The sequence below is a fragment of the Citrus clementina genome, unplaced genomic scaffold (genome assembly GCF_000493195.1).
Source record: "Citrus clementina cultivar Clemenules unplaced genomic scaffold, Citrus_clementina_v1.0 scaffold_3, whole genome shotgun sequence".
Lineage (NCBI taxonomy): Eukaryota > Viridiplantae > Streptophyta > Magnoliopsida > Sapindales > Rutaceae > Citrus > Citrus x clementina.
In genome coordinates this window covers 3,413,940-3,431,063 of record NW_006262339.1, presented here as the reverse complement: position 1 = coordinate 3,431,063, position 17,124 = coordinate 3,413,940, and the positions used below count along the sequence as shown (strand labels likewise).

The 17,124-nt window shown below is 35.0% G+C and overlaps 2 protein-coding genes across 5 annotated transcripts; one reads left to right on the top strand and one right to left on the bottom strand.

The window, feature by feature from the left end:
• Window positions 1-3,929: 3,929 nt before the first annotated feature.
• LOC18046973 (galactinol--sucrose galactosyltransferase) lies at window positions 3,930-7,365 on the bottom strand. The gene is made up of 4 exons (XM_006439825.2): window positions 6,058-7,365; window positions 5,192-5,369; window positions 4,720-5,087; window positions 3,930-4,619 (listed from the first exon to the last, which is right to left on the bottom strand). The coding sequence occupies exons 1-4, from the start codon at window positions 7,276-7,278 to the stop codon at window positions 4,050-4,052; spliced, it is 2,337 nt and encodes a 778-aa protein (XP_006439888.1). The 5' UTR covers window positions 7,279-7,365; the 3' UTR covers window positions 3,930-4,049.
• Window positions 7,366-11,002: 3,637 nt separating this feature from the next.
• LOC18046972 lies at window positions 11,003-15,895 on the top strand. 4 transcript variants are annotated; one of them, XM_024189088.1, is made up of 10 exons: window positions 11,004-11,263; window positions 11,576-11,681; window positions 11,775-11,943; window positions 12,589-12,646; window positions 12,748-12,869; window positions 12,965-13,021; window positions 13,303-13,575; window positions 13,795-14,003; window positions 14,612-14,833; window positions 15,193-15,895. In XM_024189088.1, the coding sequence occupies exons 1-10, from the start codon at window positions 11,169-11,171 to the stop codon at window positions 15,301-15,303; spliced, it is 1,422 nt and encodes a 473-aa protein (XP_024044856.1). In that variant the 5' UTR covers window positions 11,004-11,168; the 3' UTR covers window positions 15,304-15,895. The 4 variants fall into 4 exon arrangements, with proteins under 4 accessions (XP_024044857.1, XP_024044856.1, XP_024044854.1 ...); XM_024189086.1 differs by having other exon boundaries at window positions 12,965-13,042; window positions 13,300-13,575; XM_024189087.1 differs by having other exon boundaries at window positions 11,005-11,263; window positions 12,965-13,042.
• Window positions 15,896-17,124: the final 1,229 nt, after the last annotated feature.

Genomic DNA, 17,124 nt, shown 5'->3' with positions numbered 1-17,124 from the left:
TCCAAATTCGGCCCACTTTTAACAGATAATTACAATAAATTTACATTATTTTAAAAAAGTTTAAATAAAACAAAAAGTTTACAGAGTTAATCAAATATGAGGGCAGTTTGGGATTACTGGTTAAATAAGTTGTTTATGATGTGTCGATGTAATAAGTAATTAATTAAAAAAATAATTTAGTGTTTGATAAATTGTGTTGTTGCTATTACTGTGAGTTTGAAAAGCAGTGTACATGCGTTTAGTAAATTTTACTACAAACGTGTTATTTTATTATATAATGATAAAAATAGACATGCCCTTTTCTTTTTAAAACACTTAAAATTATATTAAGTAAAAAAAATTTAATAATTTGTTACATAAAATATGATAAAAATTCATATTAATATCTAATCTAGATAAAATAAAATAGTAATATGCATTACTTTTGCCTTAAACTTGTTGCAATAAACATTATAACTATAAAAAAAAGTATAAATAGATTGAATGTTAAAAGCCATGGTTATGAAATTGATTTTAAAAATTATGGTTAATTTTCATGTGAAATTCTTCATAATTCAAAAAACCTTGCCAAAAAAAATTATATAATTATATACAAGCTTTTTTTTAATCTTATAGAAAATACAAGTATAATATGAAAAATATGAACTTACTAGATCAAAACTTTAATATTAGAGATAATATATAGTAGTTGTGGTGGTAATATTATATTTAATGGCTCATATATTAGCGTGTATGCAAAAATATGACTAACTATCTTTATTAAATATTAATTAAGGTTATAATAGAAACTTTAAAAAGATGTGGTAGCTTATTTAATAAATTGCTTAGAAAAAACAATTCATATATGCTTTTAAAAGTTACCGTCAAAATAGAGAAAATTATTAAATAAACAGCTTATTAAGTTTCAACCTCAATCTGAAATGAGGCCATAATTAAATTTTAAAAATTATTAAAATAAGATCTCATATTTTTTAAGACAATTTAGTCACCTTATATTATAAAAGGTAAACTTATTAAATAAAAGACCCAGACAATTTGAGCCCATTAATTTATGTTCTCATGAAATTATAGAGGCTTTATGATTGATGAGAATTTATCGTTAATCATAGCAAGTTAGAATGTAAATGAACTGCCAATAAAAATTTTCGAGAGAAGAGATAAAGTTCATCAATGAAGAAAGAGAGAGAAGATATGGTTCATAGTGGGAAAGTACCTTTATTTTTTTTAACTGAATTCTCTTATCCTTAAAAATGTAATTTTGTTCAATTAAATAATTTATTAATTAATGAACCTAAAGAGTGAAATCATGGGTTCAAATAACCACTTCCTATATAAAACTCATCTTAAAACCAATCTTTGTGGTTAATTTAATCAATAAATTGTCTAATTTTTTTGTTAATTTGTATATCTGAAAAAATAATATATGTAACTTTCGTAGATTGGATTACAACAATAACATTATACGAGTAATATTACTCAAATTTTAAATAATTTAAAAGGTAAAAGAACTTAATCTTGTTGTTATTGTGATTATAGCAAGCTCTTTGCGTTTAAAGATTTTTCGTTTCGTAGACAATAAATCTTTTTTTGTTTTTCCCTCTACTAATCATTATAATCAGTATCAAACGATTTTTAAAGAACGATTTGTTTTTTCATTTCTATATTATTCACTCATTCGTTATGTTGCCTCGATAATATTGGGAGAGAAATTGCATAGATTTTAAAAGGCAAACATTTTGCTCATAATTTTTCTAATATCTTGTATTGTATTTTATTGAGAGAGCGTTTGAATGTGGCTCTTTTAATTTAATCAAGGTGCAATTTGTGAGTTAAACAATTACTTTTTGTGTGTGGTATAAGTGTTTGTACAACAATTGGCCGGTATATAAATTGATACAAAAACAAAAACACTTTATTAACGAAAATCCAAAAACTATAGCCACATTACTCAATGCAAGTTATGTTATTAAAAAATAAATAAATAAATACAGGGAACTTGTTTGTTTTGATGTCTAAAGTTTTAATTTAATTTAATTAAAAATGTTTGATATTTTCATTTGTTTGTTTTTGTACTCAAATCTTATTATAAAACATTTTTATCCAAATAAAAAAACAAATTTTCATACTTTTTTTCAGAATAAAATATTTAAATAGATAATCAATTTTTTTCTCACAAATACTCTCATGAAATATATTTATTTCCTGCCAACTATTAAATATCATATTAGAATTTACCTTAATCTTAAATTTTACTTTGGTATTAAATACTCAACATACATTCAGTTTGAATTTTAAACAAATTCTCTTACGAACAAATAATAATTTTTTTATACAAAGATACTATGTTAAATTGTAAAAAATAATGCTATCAATTTTTTTTTATAAATTATATATCATATGCTTGCCTTATAAATATTTATAACATATAAAAATTATTGTACTAGAAAACACAATAAATATATATCTATTCAAACTTTAAGTATATATAACACTTTCAAAATCATAAATGTAGAAATATTAAATTATTACATCAAGTATAGATGTTATAAAAACAACAAACTTGTTACTTGAGACATCATAAAATTAAAAAATATAAATATATTATTTTAATATATACATTTAGACCTATTTATATTTCATTAAGAGCCATTTAAATTTCATATAAAAAAACAAGAGCAGTGTTAAATGAACGAAGGGACGACAAATACGACAGCGGGCGCTGCCGTTTTTGTAAGTCCTACTTCTATTTCTCTTTCTGTTTAAAAAATAAAAATAATGAAAATAAAATATTAAAATAACAAAGTTCACGCGTCTGCCTCTTTCCTTTCTCCTTCATTACACTGCTTTCCTTTCTCCCTCATCGCAACTCTTTCTTTCTCGTCTCCAAGTTGCCAGCCGCTACCATAAGCTCCACCGCAGCAACCGCTTTCTCCCGTCTGCATGCAGTTGCCTCATTCCCAACAGTACAACAACAAGTCTCTTTGCTCTCATACCCTCACATACACAACTGTCTCATCCAACGAATCGATCTGTTAACATCAGTTGGGTTTTGAGGGTGGGTTTTGAAGAAGTCATTCAAGGCGATCAAGCTTCACTCCAACTTCCAAAAGCTTGGATCTAGTAATAATGTCATCACTGAGCCTTTTGTTGTTGTTGTTCTTGGCTTTTGTTCTTGACTTTGCCATTTATCTCTTCCATCAACTTTGCAACCTCTTGAGCTTAGATCTTTATGTATATTGGTCAAATTATTCTAGTTTGTTTATCAAATTTATTGCCCACCGTTGCCATAAAAAAAAAAAAACTTAGAGTTTATAACTTTGATCAAAATTCCCATGCTTGTCAGTTAAAGTGAAGCTTTTTTTTGTTGTTGTAATTTTTGTAGTGTTTAAAGCGACTATGTTGTTTAATTAATTATTTTTCTTCTTTTCCCGTGTTTTGTTTTAATTTGCTTCTTTGTGTTGCAATCCTCAGCAGGATACTTCTAAGATTAATTACAATTTCAACGAAGTAAAATGTAAGTGGCCAGAAAAGATTAAGCAAAAGCACACAACTTAGTAAACAAATTAATTTCGTTCAAAGCACCAAGTAATACAATCCAAAAAAAGGAAAAAAAAAGCACTACCGCATCCTTCATTCTTAAAAAAAGAAAAACAAATACAAAGTTATTTTGTGAAATCACTTCTAAAGAGTTGAATCGCAGATGTGAGAGAAAGAGTCGTCAAATCACTTCAAAATACTACTGCGATTATTGTGAGAAAAGGGACTGTTGCGGTGGAGCTTGTTGCAGCGGCTGGCAGCTTGGAGATGAGAGAGCAAGAGTTGTGATGAGGGAGAAAGAAAAGAGCCAAACGCGAAGGTGACTTTGCTTGGAGATGGCAGCTTTGCGAGAATATTATTTTTCTTTTTTAAACTTATTTTATTATTTGTGGGCCCAATAAAAAAGAAATTATAAGTAAACGAAACGGCAGCAAGTGGCTGCCGTTTCTGTCTTCCTTTTGTCGTCCTAGAGTTCACTTATCATTTTCCAAAAAACAAACGGCTTTTTTGAGTCACTCAAATAAGAACTCGACCACGGTCAATTTTGAAGAATTATTAGGCCACGGAACTTGAACTGTGGCCATCTGATCTTCATAACTAAACTCAGCACTTGCTCCATCAACCTTACACATCAATGGTTTTTCCGAAGCAAACACCTTCATTTCTCCACAACCCTTTACTTCAATTCTAACCAGATTCTCATCATCATCAAAAGCAAGAGACTGAACAGCACCGCCAGTGTTAAGCATGTTCACCAACCCAATTGGAGCAAATTGGATTGATCCTTTTGGCAGGACTGTTACTGGAGAAACTGTAAGCAACTCAAAATTGAATGGCTCCACGGTGACCTCCAAGTCATCTGAAAACTTTAACAGCTTCAACTTATTTTCTTGGAACTTGTAAACAGCAAACACATCCACTCCTTTAACTGAAATTGGGTCCTTCCCATTATTCCATTCAATGTCATTAGGACTAGCCAGACATGTCAGAGTGTTTGAAAACATAGAGAAGCCAACATTTTTCCTTGTTACAGAGCACCATCCTCCTCCTTGACAATTGAAGAGCCCCAGCACCCCCGTATGCTGTTGCAAATGTATATGAATTTAGAAATGTGATAATTATCAACTTTTGTCAAGGAAATTGTTCATTAATAGAAACGTGATGTAGTGTTTATGTACTTACTTTGTTAAGATTCCAAATCTTGAGCACTGTTTTGCCATCGTGTAAGGGATTTTCAAAGAGGCAATCTCTGGTTGGAAGAGCGTAAAATTGGCATCGTAAAATAGAGCCATCGGGCATCACCAGGGCTTTGAGCAAGTCGAAATTGTGGTTTCCAACAGAGTCGCTTATGTAAATTGGTCCTCCGGAGATAGCCCTGGATGCTGCGTGGAATTCGGCACAAGGGTGTGTAGATTGGAACATGTCCCAATCCGGCTGAATGACATTGCCCATCCACAAGCTATTGTAAGCGCAATGCACCATGTGACAACCTTGTAGCCAAAATGTCCCGTTTGTTACGCCCTTTGGGTCACTGCACCAAAAGTCATCTCCTGTGCAGGATACGTAGATAAAATTACGTTAGCTAGCCCATCATATTATTGTTGCTGCTGTAGAAGAGGAGAGGTATCTGAATGCAATTTTTACATAGACTCACCCACGCGCCCGAGTGATATGGTCTCTGTTCCAAGGTACATGAAGTCATTGCAGTGCTCCATGCTGGCTATCACACCATTCCCTTTGAAATGTTTCCTGACAGAAGCAGTTAGTGCTTTGTAATAAGCTTTCGCAAGCTCAACTCGACCACCAAAATCCTCAGCCACCATCTCAAGCAACTGTTTATATGTACCCGAAAAATTGCTCCAGTTAGAAATTTCTACCCAATTAAGGTTAGAACAAGAACCCTTAATTAATTCAAACCAATTATACTGAGGTCCAACTTAATTCGTTAATAATAAACATGATCGAGAAGAGAACTTTGGGATGCTAATGCACAAAATCATCCCAAAGTCGAAAGTGCTTTCAACAATGTGTTAGCAAGACAAGATTCCTAATACTCACCCAAGGATGATAAGCTAGCAGGCAACTCACTGAATTGACACGAGCCATGACAGTGAGATGACAGGGAATTTCTTTCACGTAGGTGGCATTATATCCTGCAATTTCATTTACAATAACACATGCAGTCGTTTTCATCATTTCATCATGCCACTCTCCTACATTCAATTTCCATAGATATATGTTATTATATTATGCCTCAATATCGTCACACTGTTCCCAAGCGTAATTATTTGTCCTGTATCTAATTTTTAAATTAATTTATGAAAGCATAGTTCAATGACCTCATTGGATCAAGCTATAATGGCACACCTCGCAGACGCAGACATTAAAACCGTAAAATTAAAAGATGAATTAATTAATGTCCCCTAATTAATGACTCTCTAGCCTTCTAGAAGCATCCAAGTCAAAGTGTTAATTTATAATTTGTACTATAAAAAAGAGGTTAAGAATGTAACAGCTTACATGAATAACATCAACTTTGACACCATCAATCCCCACTGATTCGAGATGAAAGTGAAGTCCCTCGTACAAATTTTGGACCAGCTCCGGCGGGACCAATCCAACGCCATTATCGACGATCTTTTCCACAGCCAAATCTTCCATAGTCGTGTGCAAACCCTGCGACAATTTAGGAGCAATGAGCCTAGACTCAGGCATGCCTGCAACATTGGGTCTAATCCCACCCCAATATCCACACAATGCATGCCATACATATACATGTTCTACGCTCTTAAACTCATCCTTTAAGTCCCTAACAAAGGCACCCATCCCTTTATTGGAGGGCACCCTGGGACTCTTATAGTCCCTAAATTTATAATTCTCTTCAAAATCTATGAGCCTGCATGGCATTTGTTCGCCAGCGCTCGTTCGATTCATTCCTTCTTGATCAATGATGGGTTCATCGTCATGGCAAATGGACTGCCACCCATCATCAATAAGGACCAGTCCTGGAGGGCACCCGCCCTCCACTAAGCCTTTGACTCCTTCATAAACACCCTTTGGGTGCACTTGAAGATAAAATGCATCCCAAGTGCACCAACCAAATTTGTCTACGATACCTGGCACTGTTTTTTCTTCAAGTAGCTTAAACGTCCCCAAATGAACCCTTACGACCTTCATCGCCTCCTTAACAAGACTGTAAGGATCGTCACCGACACGCATATACAAACAGCTTCTAAAGCTCGAGCCACGAATCTGTGAGGACCCACTTTCCACGCACATGTCCACGTAGTTGTCGGTTCCAGGCTGAAGAGAAGCTCTAAAGGGTCCCTCCAGGATTGGAAGAAGGAGGACGTAGGGGCGGCCCAAGTCATTTTTGTCCAAGATCATCAAGTGGGTTTCGTGCTCCATGTCTTTTCCGCTATTGCCAACCCAGTGGGTGGTCCACCAGGCTTTGAACCTAAATATGCTCATGAACCTGATACCATTGAGCTTGCCGATGGGTACAACGTGCCGGTCACTTGACTCGTCAGCGTCAAACCCCACGAAACAGCCGGCCATGTGCTTGGTCTTGTTTGCTGAGGTAAATGGTGATGGGGTGGCTATGATATTTATGGGTACTTGGGTGAAAATTGGATGGCCATTGGCGAGAAAGTTCGAACCTTCCAGAGAAATAGATGGTGGTATTTGACTGTCAAGGAGGCCAATTGCATCAAGCACATTTTTGCTTAAGCTTGGAGCCATGCACAGTAATTGTAAGAAAGTTTAATTGAGAGGACTGGAGAGATTTTATTATGGACGTCTCTAAGTTATTAGTTTGTGTGTGTCATAACGGCCAGAAGCGGTGGTGCATACTATATATAGAAGCTCAGGTGGGGAAAGATCGAGGAATCTATAGGTGACATTAGGTTATAGTAGAAGCTTGGTTGTGAATTGCTTGTGTGTGGAAACAAAGCAGAAGTTGGAGTTACTTTTGCTTTCTTGTGTCATTCAACTAACAAATTTTTATGGGGTATAACTGTGATTCCGGTTTATCCATTTCTAATCTTTACTAAAGAATGTGTCTATTGATTTTCGAGTCAGAATTAACATAAAAATTTGTAATTTTGAATTTAAATACATATTCAGATTATATGAGGAAAACCAATAAATTAAGGTTGTACTGCTGATTTATGGTCGGAAAATGATCATAAAGTTGGAAAATCTTCTCAATTCATGTTGCAAGAACCCTCTAAGCTTCTGTTGATTTGAATTTTCTTCAAATTACACTTTACTTATTTTTTGCTTAACCTCTTATCTATAGATTTACACTCTATTTATAACATTTTAAGAGTAGTGATCATCTTCCTAATGATCACTAAATAAGTTTAAACAATTGTTGGATTAATCATCTTCTTAATGATCACTTAATAAATTTCACTATAATATTTAAGATATTATAGAGTTGTAATTCAAAATGATCATTTACTCTTGGTCATGCTTCTCCATGGGTGACCTCAAAGTGATAAAACCCTATATATATATATATATTTAGATATATATTTCCAATAGTATCCGTAGACCTACCGCTAAAAGGTAATATTTCAACTGTTGTCTTGGATGTTACAGAAGTATGAAGCTAAGAATAGCATACGTTTATGCCCCTCAAATTCATGAGTTTGATTCTTCAAAATCCCTAGCTCGTGGGTGTATGTTATACATTGAGACCCTGGAGATTATTCGCTTGAGTTGAAGATCAATCCGATCCAATATTAATAGCAAATTTTACGTGCAAATGTACGTTTGCGAAGGTCAAGAAATCCAGTGTGGTTTCAAGATTTGAGAATTGAATGAGTACCTCTAGCTTGGAAACGTATTGGATCGGGGGACCATTTTTCTTAAAGCGGGGTCTATTATGAAGTAAGCTGTTTTGTTCTTTTTGCCCTTTCCCCTTTGAAAGATCAAAGATATTGTAATGTAAAGTAAGCCTCAGGGAACTAAAATATATTGGAAAATCTTTTCTTTGTTCACCCAGTCGCCGGCCCTCTAATTACGTCTTTATTTGCAAGTTGTCGAACTTTGCTTTTCAAGATGTTTCTCGAATTTCTTTACTGTATATGTCTCGATTGCAGCCAACTTGCAACTAACTGCAAGGAGACTCTCATCTCACACACTTCTTAACGCCACAGTCTTAATTGCATGGATGCTCTACTCTCATCCTTTGGCTTTATCAATGGCTGTCTCAAGATCTAGACTTGTAGCGAAATGTCAACAATCCAAATGCAGATTAAGCTGTATATAATGTCTAAAAACCAAAAGATTTGTTGATTAGATCAATCCACGATGGTTGATGCCGTCGAATAGTTTTTCTTTATTGAGTAGCGCACTGTACAAACCGCGATGTCATACTATTTAGGACGAGAGAATTGTGATTGAGAAAGTGAATTTTAGAGATAGATTGTTCAGTGCAATTTGATTAGTCGTACCACAAAGTAATAACACCAAAGAGGCAAAGAAATGTGTGTAAGCGACTGGACTGTACGTGAATGCAATTAATTAAATTAAAGTGGGAGTTGCATAGACCTATCAGAAAATGGCAATCCCTATAAAGATAGAGGATCCTCACAAAATTAATTTTAAAAAAATGATTTTACAGGGTCCCTTAGAAGTTTCTAGCTAACGGAGGCCTGTAGTTATTGCTGCCGCCCCGGGCCCATGCGCCGCAGTCGCGTTGGTAAAACGGGTCATTGGATTATGTTCGTGTCATGTCAGTTTCGTGTCGTGTCAAATTTAGGTCAACCTAAATTCGGTCCATTTAATAATCGTGTCAAAATATTGAGATCCAAACCCGACACGAAAAAATAATCGAATTACCCAATAACCCACTTAATATCTATATATTAAACAAAAGTTACATCAAATATTTACAATTTGTCATACATGTGTATGCACATACATACATACATCCATACATACATATATAATTTATCAATATTATAAAATATACATATCTACTAAAATATTACATACACTATTGAGGTTTTAATTATATATGTGTAAATAATATTATATATCGATATTATAAAATATACATGTCTACCAATATTTTATACATTTACACTATTAAAGCTCTAAATGTATTTAAAATTTTATAAATAAAATATTGTGTCTATATTCATCCTTTTAAAAAATAAAAAAATCATCCTAATATTTGAGTTTTGATGACAAGAATCTGTAAATTATTTTAAAATAGAAAATATAATCGGGTCATTAATCAGGTAAATGGGTCAAGAATTTTAACCCTAACCTGATACGGAAAAAAATCGTGTTAATCCGGACCCGACCCATTTAATAATCGTGTAAATTCAACAACTCATATCTATTTATTGCTGTCGTATTCGTGTCGGATAATCGAGTCATGTCAAATTTTGCCAGCTCTAGCGCCATAGATTAGCGAAACAAACTTAAAGCCTAACTGAATTGTATTTACTAATTTGTCCCTGATTGCAGAAAATTAGCGCGAATCGCACGCGCATGGACGGATGTAGTGGTGAAGCTACTACTAGTAGCTACTAGCCAGCGCAGCCGAGGCAGGGGCATTTCTCCATTTTCAAGTCCGCGTACGTATAGGTTGATTTTTATAAAACATTAATTAAAAATCACAAAATGAGAAACGCAAAGTGGCGGGGTTTGCGTTTGTCCGTGCCATGTCCTGAGGAGCACGTGGACATGAAGGAGGCCGAGCGTGACACGGATGCGGCAATATCTGCATTTATTCAGTCCACGAGGCGAGGGTGCAGCTAACGAGCCACAAATACAGTTTAAGCAGATGCCACGTCGCAAGTCAAGTCTGGCCTTACTAATGCTGATCAACAGTTTGAGAGCAGTGAGGTGGATGCATGATGCAGGGAGTACCAATCCAGCCAATCTATTTATCCAATTCTCGACGCGCGCGTTTGTTAATATGTCCTCTGTCCAGTACTCGTCTCCTTTCTAAAATAAGGTAAAATTAAAGACAAAATAAACCCACCGATTATCAGAAGCGACAAAGTTATGATAGACAATTTTGTATTTCCTGGGCGCCGAAGCCGATACTTTGTCATCATGTACCCTTCCCGAAATTTGTCACTGTGCACACTATGGTTCATTCGTCAGCTCTGTCTCCTGTAATTATTATTACACGACCTCATCCATTCAATTGTTCTCTTCTTATGACACATCATATTGGACATACAACATTCTTGGGCGTATTATGTCCTGTCGTGACTGCAGTACATTACCTCGTCATGGGCCCGTTTCAGGTTTTAAGCTTCCAAAGCCCAATCGCAACTTTTCGAACCTTTCTCCTCATTTGACGGGAATGGGGGTTTGCTCCCCTGGGCCGTGACCTAACTTAAATATGGAAAGAAAGTTGAGCTCTGGTCTCACGCGAGGCGCACGTGCAAACCTCAGTCAGCCCACTACTAATCCGAATTTTCAACTTATTTATTTGTTTTTGGTTTACCTGTTTGTGATTTTGGCTGGGAGGTCACCAGAGCCCGAAAAAAGTGCTAATTTCAGAAAAAACTCCGCCTGTCAATAAAACGCTGGGTGAGTTTTGAATATTCTTCCAACTTCAGCTTTTCGGAGCTGAACAGAGAGAAGCGGTAAAAGAAATGGCGGGAACAAACGAACCAGATGATTCGAAAGAAACAAAAAGCAGCGATCTCTTTGTGTGGGACGAAGCAAGTCAGCTCTTCTTTCATGCCAGGTTTATGGTTTTCTTTTTTCTTGTTCTTGTGTTTCTACCTATAGATTCTTTCTTTATTTCTTTATTTCTTTCTTTTTTATTGAGCTGCTTCGAGAGTCTCGTTGCCATAGCAATATCATATAGAATTACACCGTTTAAATTTTTTAACTTTTGTAATCGAATCTGCGTTTAATATATTTTCTGGATTTTACTCGGCTTAAGTAAAGTAAAATATGTTATTGAAATGCTTTTACCATTTATCATTTATTATGACTATTACTATTACTTTTTTACAATTCTAATTCTAATTTTCTCTGTCTCAAATTGCTGCAGTAGTGGATTTTACCATGACCCTAACGCTGGATGGTACTATAGTAGTAGAGATGGTCTTTATTACAAATTTGAGAATGGCAATTATGTGCTGTTGGAGTCTTACAAGGTAACGCCTTTATTAGATTTCTTTTTTTAAATTTATTTATTTATTTATTTTATTCAAGTAGCAATCATAAGCGCTGGTTTCGTAAACTGTCAGGTTGATGAATGTGATAGAAGTTCACGTGAAGGAACTGCCACTGAGAATCCTGTTCAAGATGAGCAAAGGAAACAAGTATGTGGTGATTGTGATGATTACTCGTCAATCCAGCTACATGAATCTGAAGATTACATGTGCGTAAGAAGTGGTCAGGATGAGTCCAGTCAAGGTGAGCCATGCTGACTGTTATGTATCATACGTACCATGTTGTTTGTGTTGTAAAATGTGATTTAGGAAGACCAATTCGTGATTTCTATACAAGCATGGCTTGGCAATGTAGTTATATACAACACAACTTACATGGTGCTGTACAAACAACATGTTAGCTGATGGTTGACGATTTTGATGGGTTTGTGCTTGTATCTGTAGTGTATGTTTTCTGGATCAAATGATCATGGTAATCCATTTAACTGCATCTTTGGCTTGTAAATTGCTGTTGTCATAGAAGTAATGGGTTCGCTTTAAGAATTTTGCCAGAGAGTCATGCATGTTAGGCATCTAATTTCACCTAACTCAGTATAGAATTACCAGGTTGGAATTTTGAGCTTCCAAATCCAATGGAACTAGTTGGGTACTGAGACACGCCCTCCTCCATCAGATACTGATAAATCCATCGTTATACTTAATATTAAAAGGGGAAAAGAAAAAGTTAGATGATCAATTATTATTCTATCTGACACACAGTTAATCTCCTATTTGCTAAAGCAGCTAGTGAGCCTACTTCGTAAAGTATCTTTTACAGTTTTAGTTAACAACAGGCATCTCTTCTTCGGTGGTGAGACTTCGATCAATTAACTAGTCCTTTCATCAACAGGACATATGGAGCACTCTATCAATCAAACGCCTGAAAATCCTCCTCCACCATCAGCATGGTAAGCTACTTCAGCTACTCCTGTTGTTGGTCCATGTTGCTGTTTTTAGTGTGGTGTTGCTGCAATATATCTTTCCTAATGATGGTTTTCATTGGATTCAGGTTAGAAGAAACACTGATTGACCTTTATCTGTCTGGTTATAACCAAGTAGCCACTGCTGATGATGGTGCAATGATAACTCTGGGGACTGATGAGGGGGAGAAATTTAAGGTTTCAGCTGATGGTTGGTTACATTTTCTCTGTACATCATTTTACTGAAATTTAATTGCTGTAATAATTTCAAATAGGCATAAGCTGTTCTATATTATTTGGATGCAGGAGATAGTGAGCTAGAAGAAGGGGAATGGATCCCGGAGGATGGTTTTATTCATTCAAGTGAGGAAGTCTCAGAAGAAGGTTTATCCCTTCTATCAGTTATAAATCACTTCATATCCATTTTGATTCCTAAATCCACTGCTTGTTTAATCTCTATGTGTTGTCGTCCAAAAAGCACAGATTTGTACCCCTTTTGCTAGATATGAAAAATGTTTCAGCTAGATTCAGTTAAGACTCATAAATTATCAACTCTTTGTTCTCTTTGGAAGACGTTTATAAATTCATAAAATGAAAAGAAAATGCATACATTTAGCTTGAAACTTACGAGCAACTTTTAGTAGGTGTTTGTTGGGAAGAAGAAAATTGGAGATCTCAGTATGGTCAAGTTACTCAACCTGAGGAAAACCCAGATCTGGGGCTCCCAGTTGTTGAGTTGTGGGAATGGTCAAGAGTTAGACAACGCAGAAAGCGTGGAAAAGATCAGGTGGCTAGACTGGTTGGGTACTTGGTGAGACGGTCGGTGAAGCTCCATCCTTCAATGCCTTCTGGTGGTGGTCTTTTGAGAACCGCTCCAATATGTGAGGTTCGTCGAGATCTGGTACGAGTTACAACAGGTTTGCATATGCCTTTTGTCCATTTAAAAGCATGTACAATCTAGTGATTCAAGTGGGACGTTATTGTTTGTTATTTTATATGCTTCATTTGTTGAGGACAAAAAGAACGAAAAATAATGTGGTGATTTGAAATTCTAAAAAACATTTACAATGTTGTTTGTGACTATATGATTGATAATTGTGAACTTATGTGGCTGCTTTTCAATATACCCCATTCAGGACAAGTGTACAGATTGCGGACTCCTAGTGCAAAATATCTAGCTTCCTTGTCATGTTACGATTCTTGTAACCCAACAAAGGACTGGGGCTTTCCAGAAATTTCTCCTCGGTCCGAACCGACTAAAAATATTGAATCAAAATCATCTGATGAAGTTATTGAGTGCAAGGGTACACCCAATTTGCCAGATCATCTTGCTGCGTTTGGAAAGGTAATCATTTGTTGCTGAGATACCTATTATATATCTTTGACGAATATATATTGTATAGAAAGTGCCTAAAAGATACTTGAAGAATTAGTTTTACTTGTGATAAGACATACTAACATTTCAAGGAAGATGGTTTGAGTAATAATGATGGTGAATTGCCCTATTGGCAGTAACTAATGCTGTTGCTCTTCAAAAACATTGCGATAGGCCAATCTCTCATTGTCATTTTTCTGCATTTTGTGTCAGCTGGATATTAGTAGGATTATCATTTATTCATTTGAAAAATTGTTCAGTGGAGTTGTTGATAAACTGTTTTTCGAATTCAACTTTTTTATCAATTGAGCGCTTTTTCATTTATGGATATACCTCAGTATCTTATGTATAGGACTCTTTTTTCCTTTGAGAGAATGTGTAGGACACTGCATATTCTGCATCAATAATGTCATCATGTTTGAGTCGACGTTGACTTTGCACCATGAGTGATGTATGTCAGCATCTTAAATTCAAATGTGCTCTGCTATTGCTGCTTATATATAGCCTAGTAATCACATGCAATTTTTTTTTCCCCTTTTCCTTGTTTCCTTGTAATGCTTTTTCCGCTCTATTGCCAGCATAGAAGCTGTGCATATAGGGATAGAGCAGCTGAGAGAAGAACCTTGCATGGTGGTATTGGTGTGGGTCCAGGACAAAAGAGAGCTGCAATCGGTGATGATGGAAGAGAATTATCCCCTGATTCTACTCGTACAGAGGATGCTGCAGCTGAAGCCTTAAAAATGTCATTTGGAACTGGTAGTTATGCCAGAAATATTTTAGAAAGCATGGGTTGGAAAGAGGTAATCAGATCATCGTATTGTTTTCCTGACATTCTGTTGAAGACAATAAAAATAAGAATCTATCGTTATGTAGAAAATAATCGAAGTTAGAGAGCCTCTACCAAGTAAAATAGTCTATATTGCATATAATTACACTGTTATTACAATGTGTCTGAACTAGGTAAAAAGAATAGTTTAATCGGCCCCAACACTAGTGTGAAGTGTCATTCAAATCAAAATATTTGGGACTATTTATTGCTTGTTTTGGTGCCAACTTTCAAATTAACGGTTTTAACAAATGAGATTGTTGACCAACTCAACGGCCAAGATGAGCTTGAAGCTGTTCTCATCTCTTTCTTCTGATATGAAAACCTCTGCAGGGGGAGACGCTTGGCAACTCAACAAAGGGGTTGGTGGAGCCTTTGGAAGCAATTGGAAACATTGGGAATGCTGGCTTAGGATGGCCGCAGGGAAGAACAAAGCACCACTGAAAACAATCAGAATCCATCTCGTGTAAAAATATAAGTACTACCTTCGTAGTCTCACTCGAGAGCTGTGAATGTATGATTTTTGACGTTCACTTGAGTTTTGGTTGAGCAACAGAAATTTTTACTGGACAACTTCGAGACCGCTGTCCTGCTTCCAATATGATTTCCCATTCCTCATGGCAGCGGATTGAGAGCAAATAGCAAACCTAGCAAGGAATTGCATAGTTAAAAGTTGATGCGTTGAAACAAGTCGTCGAGAAGAGTGGATAATTATTCCATCTCGGAGGTGAGGCGTTGTCAGAACTCAGCAAAACAGAGTGTTTACAGGGTGCTTTGAAATGGCTGATAAATGGAAGAATTGGGTCTCGAAACTGAACACGTGTCGGATACTTCTAATTAAATGGTTGAAAATAATATGTTGGCTTGTGGAGGCAGACATGTCCCATTTGTGATTGTGAGAAACACTCCTACTTCTCTGTCTTTGACTGTGTGCTAGTGTACTGAGTAAAGGGTTCATTTGGCATTAGGTGTAGTGTATTTTAATATAGTGCATTAAGTTGCACTAAAATATTTTTTTAGTATGGACGGTACTCTAGAAAATAGTATTGTTTTATATTAATGCAAAAAATAAATTAATATTATTTAGTTTTTAATTTTTTTTCCTTATAGAAAAAGATTATGAGACGGTGGCGAGGAGTGATGGATTTTTAAATTGCTTGATGCTATATTTAATTTTGACAGAAATAAAGAAAAGGAAAAAGTGAATGGAAAAGATGAAAAAATTAGCTTGAAAATGAAAAAAAAAAGAAAAAAGAACAAAGTGAAAAAGAAATCTATATTCTTATTTTGAAAAGAAAGAAAAAAAATACAAAAATTAATAATTTGGGTATAAAGTGAAATTTATTGAAAGCTTGGGTGCAAATTAGGATTTACTAAAAACTTGGGTATATGTAGAAATTTAAACTATATTAAAAATTTGAGTTTTAACTTTTTATCGGTTAGTTGACCATTGAGAACTTTTCACTTAACTGTAAAAATTAACAAAAAAATAATAATGATATGTGAAAGGTAAATTGAATTTTTTTCTATTTGTAATAGTATTTTTAGAGGTAAATTAAAGATTATTATTTTAATTGGGATAAATTGCAGTTTGCCCTCTGATAACATCTAATAGCTTTGAACATAACTTACACCTAAATTGTAAACTAGTTGACATGTCGGTAAACAACAATCCTTTACTTAACACGATTATTAGACGAATTATCACAAGACTTACTTGTGCGACTCTGATTCAAATAAACATATTTTTATTCAGATTGTCACTGGTCATCGCAAAAAATAATGAATTATTAATGCTCGCATCACGTTAGAGTGAATTAAAGTAGAATTTACTTTTTGGATTCGATTGAGAATCTTAACGAGTGAAAATTCTAGGATTGTTGAGATTGCAAGTGTGAAGTATAAGTAAGTTATTTACTTTCACTAGAATGGAAGTGTGGAATAAAAATCAAAATCTAATTTATGTGTTTACTTTATCTCGGATTGAGAGTTAATTATTTTAAATTATAATTTTTCCTTATTTAAAGAATTGTAATTTTAAATTACAAAGTGAAAAAAAATATTTTTAAAATAAACTATTTATTTTATGATTAATGTTAGTCATATATAGGGATGGCAATTGTACCCGCAAACCCCCAAACCCGTCCAAACCCACCCGCCAAAACCCGCCCGTTGCGGGTAATTTTACCCGTTGCGGACGGGTTTAGTATTATAAATTAAAACCCGCACATGGATGCGGGTGGGTTTGGTATTAACCTTATATCC

Coding starts and splice junctions, on each gene's coding strand:
- LOC18046973 (XM_006439825.2), bottom strand. CDS start 7,278: ATGGCTCCAAGCTTAAGCAAAAATGTGCTTGATGCAATTGGCCTCCTT. Junction 5,370..6,057: donor TCAAAGTTGATGTTATTCAT/GTAAGCTGTTAC, acceptor ACATATAAACAG/TTGCTTGAGATGGTGGCTGA. Junction 5,088..5,191: donor CATATCACTCGGGCGCGTGG/GTGAGTCTATGT, acceptor TATCCTGCACAG/GAGATGACTTTTGGTGCAGT.
- LOC18046972 (XM_024189086.1), top strand. CDS start 11,169: ATGGCGGGAACAAACGAACCAGATGATTCGAAAGAAACAAAAAGCAGC. Junction 14,004..14,611: donor ATCTTGCTGCGTTTGGAAAG/GTAATCATTTGT, acceptor CTCTATTGCCAG/CATAGAAGCTGTGCATATAG. Junction 14,834..15,192: donor AAAGCATGGGTTGGAAAGAG/GTAATCAGATCA, acceptor AAACCTCTGCAG/GGGGAGACGCTTGGCAACTC.